General features: G+C 56.0%; 1 protein-coding gene across 1 annotated transcript in view; it reads left to right on the top strand.

The window, feature by feature from the left end:
• The window catches only part of LOC104402580 (serine/threonine-protein phosphatase 2B catalytic subunit gamma isoform-like), a gene marked incomplete at its 3' end in the record, with an annotated part of 14,349 nt that extends 9,416 nt beyond the window's left edge, over positions 1–4,933 (top strand). Inside the window, exons 10-14 of the mRNA XM_010010484.1 lie at positions 257–334; positions 1,035–1,061; positions 1,963–2,044; positions 2,476–2,573; positions 4,904–4,933. Of these exons, the coding sequence (XP_010008786.1) occupies positions 257–334; positions 1,035–1,061; positions 1,963–2,044; positions 2,476–2,573; positions 4,904–4,933 (315 nt within the window). The remainder of the gene's footprint in view (positions 1–256; positions 335–1,034; positions 1,062–1,962; positions 2,045–2,475; positions 2,574–4,903) is intronic.
• Positions 4,934–6,341: the final 1,408 nt, after the last annotated feature.

Below are 6,341 nucleotides of genomic sequence, written 5' to 3' on the forward strand. Positions count from 1 at the left end.
CCCCCTCCCCACGTCTGTTTCAGCTGCGATGTGCTGGAGTGCATCCAGCTCCTTGGCAGAAGGTGTGCAGCATGTCGTCTGCTCCGGGAACTGCTGCGAGGTGCCAGCAGCGTGCAGCTAAAAGTGTCTTTGGGCTTCCACTTCCAGAGTGAAATGACCTTGAAATCACCTGCTTGTCCAGCTCATGCTCTCGAATACCTCTGCAGCCGAGCGCGTGCGCTGGGCCCCTCTAACCCCCCTGTGTGTGTTCTTGCAGTCACAGAAATGCTGGTCAACATCCTCAACATCTGCTCCGATGACGAGTTGATCTCGGATGGTGATGAGACTTTGGAAGGTAAAAAGCGCTCTTACACCGAGCTGGTACCGGGCTGGGGGTGAAGGTGTGTGGTGCTGCCCACTTGGTGCAGAGCTGGATGCCCAGCCAGGCTCTCCAGTTCCTTCTTGGCCAACCCTTGTGTGCTTTTGGGTAGGAAACATTTCTATTTTTTCCCTCCTTTGCTATTCAGTCCCAGAGAAATGAAATTATATTCACTGCGACAGACGCTTCTTGCAGCTCCTCTGAGAACGGTTCCTGCTTCCCAAGGGCTTGTTTTTTTCCTCCCAATCCAACATTTTCTGCACCAAAATATCTCCCTGATCTTCTCATCTGTTGCAGTGAACTCCTCTGCAAAGTGGCTTCTCATGTCACCCCCCATAAAAAGCAGAACGTGGTTTTGGGGCCTGGTTTTAAGCTCTGCATGAAAAGGGACAAAACCCTGTTGTTGAGCTGAAGCTTCTCTATCGGGGGGATGTCTTGAGGAGAGGAGGTGGTGGCCTAGAGGCAGCTCAGGCACAGCCGTGGGCATGCAGCGAGGAGTGGGGCCGTGAGCATGCGCCCGCTCCCCAGGTCGAGCCTTTAACCCGCTTCTCCCATTGCATTTCATATTTGGTTTTGGTTTGGTTTTTGTTTCCTTTCTCCCTCCCATGAAAATTAAATTTGTTTCTTCTATCTCTGTCTTCATCTACTTGTTTCTTGGTGTCTCCTCTCCCTGAAGATCACTACATTTCAAGCTATCAGAAAGGTACCCAGCTAGAATTTGCTACCAGCTTAATTTTCACTGCCTGTGCCACCAGATTCCTTGGAGTGGATTGGAATAGCTGACTAGTTGGGCAGCCTCTTCATCCCCTTTCAGTTTTAACATAAGTGCCGTGTGTTTTTAACCCTTCTGCGCTCCTCCAGGAACTCGAGAAACGGGGTCACGTTCCTGTCTGACTTCTGAATGCAGCCACGTAGTGCATGGCTGAGCCATCGGTGCATGTGAGGCCTCCAGGCTGGCTTGTCCTGTCCTCCTGTGTACTCGGGCCATGTGAGGAATCTCAGCTGAGAGGAGATGTATTTGTTTACCTCTGTTTCACTCGAATCCTGTGTTCTCAGTTACCCTCCATGCTGCTTCTCTCCTGTTTGGTGTGTAGGGCGGGAAGGGCGGCTCACACAGCTCACTGTGTCTGTGTGGGCTCAACGCAGAGCTGCGAGGCTCCGGCCAGCAGCCGCTCACTGCGCGCCTTGGATGCCCGAGCTGCTGCTTGCGTGACACTGCTGCCCGCGGCGAGCACAGCCCCGTGTTCATCAGCACTGACTCGTCCGTGTTCTGCCTGCCAAAACTGTGTCCACATGCCTGAGTCATGCGTGTTACATCCTGTGTAGTATGAGCAACCTGGTGAGCTTCGAACCAGACCTCCCCGATGCGTTCCCGTGGTGGTTCTACTCTCTTTTAAGACCTTTAAGTCCGTGTGTCATCTCGTTGGTGTTGCCCTTCTCACCGCCATCCTCTCAGCACTCTTCTCTCCAGAGTGTAGCTGTGAATCTGTAAACCATGATTCTTTTCCTGGAGGCAGGCAGGTGCTTCATACTGACATGGCCTGTGCCTGGAAAGCAGGAAGCCCTCTAAACACGCCGGTGTTTGTTTCTTTTCTCTCCCTAAGGTGGGACAACGGTCCGTAAAGAGATCATCAGGAACAAGATCAGAGCCATTGGGAAGATGGCACGTGTCTTCTCGGTCCTTCGGTAAGGAGGCAGCTTGTGGTTTGAGGTCTGAGGTTCGGCTGGGCTCTGGGTGACGGGGGATGTTGGTCTGGGTGCCCCAGGCAGGCAGAGTCCTGGTGGGGACAAACCTCATGAGCCTCTTGCTTCAGAGGCAGCGGGTTGGCACAGGAGGAGCTTTCAGGTCCCTTCCAACCCATTCGATGATAATGAGGTGTGTTTAACCCTTTCAGGGTGCATTTGCTGTGCTGTAGCTTTGATGCATCACAGCTGAGTAAGCAGAGGTCCCGTATTTATGGGGCCAGGTTGTGCTTGGTGCCCAGCAGCTCGGACACACGCTGCCCGTGGTCAGCACAGGGCAGACTCCACTTCCCTGCTCACCACCAGCAGTCTCACGTGGACCTAGGCGAGCTCTGTGTCGGTCTCTAACTGGCTGTATTGCCTCTTACTTGCAGGGAGGAGAGCGAGAGCGTGCTGACCCTCAAGGGCCTGACTCCCACGGGGACGCTGCCCCTGGGAGTGCTCTCCGGGGGGAGGCAGACCCTGCAGACCGGTGAGTGTGAACCACCCTCCCCTCTGCTCTCCGGTTCTGCCCTCGGCTGCCCCCAGAGCCATTCAGTCAGGTCTCAGACACCCTTCAGGGGACAAGTGAGATGATTCAGGCCCACGGGGAGGAAGGATTCAGAAGCAGGAAATAGCAGAATGTAGGTGGGGATGTGAAGAGCCTTCCAAGGTGTCCCCATATACCCTTGAGGGAGAGAAAGACAACAAACAGCACCCTGCCTAAAGCACGTGTATTGCTTTGGCATATGTCTCTGCAAGAAGCTTCCTGATTTATTTCCCTTCCGTGCTGCATGGTGAGCATCCTCTGCTTCACCTCTGCTGCTGTGTGATAGCCCATCTGTGACCATCACAGTAACCACACCTGCTTGTTTGTTCTTCGTCAGCAAAACCCCTCCAGTTTTGACCCTCTGAAACCATGAATGGGGAAGTTTAGATCTGGTGGAAGGAAGGAGGTTCTTCCAGGCCTTTGTGTTTCAGATTTCTCTTAGCCCCCTGGGTTTGATCTGGGTGTGGAGGTTCCCTTTCTGTGCTTGCTGGCAAATACTTGCTCCCTTCCTTCAGCAGCAAACTGCTCTGCCCTGTTGGGGTGCTGAGGGCAGGACTGAGCTACGAGCTGCATGCTTGAAGCTCGCAGGGCAGGAGGTTGGCTGCTGGTCAGGGAATGAGTTATCCCAACACGTGTCCCTAGAGGGAATCCTGGAATCGAGTGTTTTAATCCTTTCCCGCCGCCAGCCTTTGAATGCTGGCACCTCAGCAGCCTGCTGCCCCTCTGTCAGCACCGGGTGATTCCTGCAGGCTCAGGAGAGGGCTTGTTCTGGGGTTGCCTTTGCCTGGAGTAAATCGTTCACAGTGAGAAGCGTGGCAGCCCTCCTGGGCTGGGGAGGGGGCTGCATCGCTCCCAGGCTCCCGCCTTGCTCTGCCCGCGGAGCAGGAGGAATTATGGGGGGTTCCTGCTTTTCTCTGGCCACCACAACGGTTTGTGGCGCCCCAGTTGTGCTGCAGGGGTGGGAACAGAGCCCGAGCGCTGCAGCTCACTCGCAGTGCTGCACAGGGAGCAGGTCGTGCCGGGGTGCTCCCCTGCCCCTTTGGGGGGTTCCTCTGAGGGGTCCCCGCAGTAAAGAAGCAGATTTATGCGTTTTCCCCCCTGTGCATGTCCCCGGGGCAGGACAGAGAAGCTGAGTTCTGCTGCTGCCTTCCCCCCTTGCCGTGGCTGCTCCCCTTGGCAGCACCCCGCTGCTTCTGCCCTCCCTTCTCACACTTCTGCCCACCTTCTGCCCCCGTCGTGCCTCCTTCCTGCATCCCCTTCTGCTCCCAGCACACGCATGGGTGCTCCAGCAGCAGCTGTGCTGGGAGCCTGTCTGGTGGTGGGGAGGAGAAGGGGGCTGCCCCACTCCTAGGGCCCCTCTGTGCCCCGCGAGAGGAGAGCCAGGGCTGCAGGAGGCAGAGGCAGGGGGGCGTCGCTCCCCGCGGCCCCCCCCCTGGGCCTCCCGCCAGCCTTTCACAGCAGAAGTGGCTGAGCAGAGCCGCCAAATCTGGAGCAAAGATGTTCAGCAGAGCTCCATTCTTCCTCCACCGCCTCTCGAGGACAGTGTGCTCTCTGTATTGTGTCCAGAGTAAAGCTCTGTGGCGTTCGGAGGCTGCAAGTGGGGGATCTGCTCTCAGGAAGGGCCTCCTCCCCTCCCAGATGTTGGGGCAGGGACTACCAGCACTTGGTGAGTGGGGCTTAGGAAGGGGGATGTTGCTCAGCTTTATGTGCCTTGTTGCTTGGTAACACTTGTAGGAGGTGGAGCTGAAGCCAGGCTGGATTTGAAGCCTCAGCCCATCTCTTTTTCTCTTCCAACCCCAGGCACCGGGAGCAGAGATGTGCTGCTCCCTGCCCTCCCCGCAGGAGGTGGTTCTAATTTACCTTCTGAAGGCGGTCAGGGCACCCTGAAGCCACCAGAGTGGGAGCAGGGGGGTTGGAAATGCAAATGGAGACCCACCGTCCTTCCCATGGGATACCTGCTCCCCTGAGCCCTCCAGTGCATGCAGCCAGAATCCATCTCTGCTTCTCTGTTCCTCTCCATTGATTTCTCTGTGTGACAAGCGCAGCGAGGGAAGGAGACTCCCCTGTGCCACTGCTCACCCGAGGGAGTCCCCTTTCCCCCTTCCTCTCCAGCTCCTGTCACCTTTCTGCCCCCCTCTTGCCAGTTGGTTCTGATTGTGGTCGTGTCCCCTGGGGCTGGGGGGCTGTGGGCTCTGCGTGACGATGGAGATCACTCACTCTCACTTGTTTTTTCTGTCTTCATTTTTGCATGCCACTGTTCTTCTGTCTTGCAGCCACAGTAGAAGCGGTAGAGGCACGGGAAGGTATGGCTAGAACCCGCCGAGAGGCTCAGATCATCTGTGTGTGCCTGTGCTCATGTTAAAGAGGTTACTCAGCCTCAGGGAAGCTTTTTCTCTCTTGCATCACCAGAAGTGGGGGAGGACGGGCCCCTGCTGGGAAGCAGGATGGACACAGTGGGTTGGTTCCAGTCTGTGTCAGCCTTCCTGAGGCTACTGCTTAGTGCAGTGCCTCGATTCCGAGAGCACTTGGAGCTCTGGGGTCTCACGGCTTTGGAGTTGGGGTCCTGCAGATCTGCTCCCTAATGCCTCGTGGCCGAGTTAATCCCCTGGTGACTCGATGTGGTGAAGGCTGCCAGCACACTTGGTCAAAATCAGCTAGGAAATGGGGGATTGCACGGCTCTGGTGTGGTCCTTGCCTTCGCCAAAGGTGGGACAAGGTGGTCCCAGTTGGAGAAGCAGTTTTCTCCCTCTAGTTCATGTAGGAATGAGGCTGGGGGAGGTTTTCTCCTTGATAAATCCATTCAATGACTGACGAATGGGGCCGTACATCATTTCTGATTACCAGGGGAAATTTGTTTGTAAAGCAGCCAAGTCATTGTAAAAGTGCTTGGCCCAAAGCCCTTCTCTCTGGAAAGCGAAGAAGTTCCACATTTGGTCCATACCATCACTGCAAGGGTGATGTCCTCAGCCTTGTAGTGATAAACAGGGGCCTGCCTGCCCGTGGTGAGGCTCCATCCCTCGGGAGCCGGCCTGTGTGCCTCCTGGTCATGCAAGAAGCGATTGTGATCCCAGGACTAGCTGTTCCCCTCTCCTGGTGTTGCGGTGTGTGGTTTGTGTTGGAGTTGCAGCCTTGTGGTGGTGTCTCTGTTGTGTTGGTTTGGTTTTGCCTTTTCCTTTTTAGTGCTGTGTTTTTCAGCTTTGAAAGTTCCCTGAGGTGTCACTGTCTGGGGACATGGAGCACGTGTCTGGTCTTCAGGTTCTACTGAACTTGTTAAAAGAGAAACCATCAGGGAGCAAAACAGGTTTGCCCAAAGAAGTGGTTAATGCCCCATCCCTGGCAGTGTTCGAGGCCAGGTTGGACACAGGGGCTTGGAGCAACCTGCTCCAGTGGAAGGTGTCCCTGCCCCTGGCAGGGGTTGGGGCTGGATGAGATTTAAGGTTCCTTCCAACCCAAACCAGTCTGGGGTTCTGTCTCAGCAGCTGCCTGGTGGGACCGGGCTGGCACCTCTGCAAAAGGTGACCATGGACAAAAACCCTTCCAAATCCAACCATTCCATGATTGTGAGTTGCTGAGGTCTGGATCCTGCGCTTTGCCGCTGTGACTTAGCACAGTCCAACTCGCTGAGGACCCGCAGGGTCCCAGAACCCCTCCGGACCCATCTCAGCCCAGCTTCCCGCTGCGCTGGGAGCCCACGGGGGCTGCTGGTCCCCG

This window comes from Nestor notabilis, unplaced genomic scaffold (genome assembly GCF_000696875.1).
Source record: "Nestor notabilis isolate BGI_N333 unplaced genomic scaffold, ASM69687v1 scaffold17042, whole genome shotgun sequence".
Classification (NCBI taxonomy): domain Eukaryota; kingdom Metazoa; phylum Chordata; class Aves; order Psittaciformes; family Psittacidae; genus Nestor; species Nestor notabilis.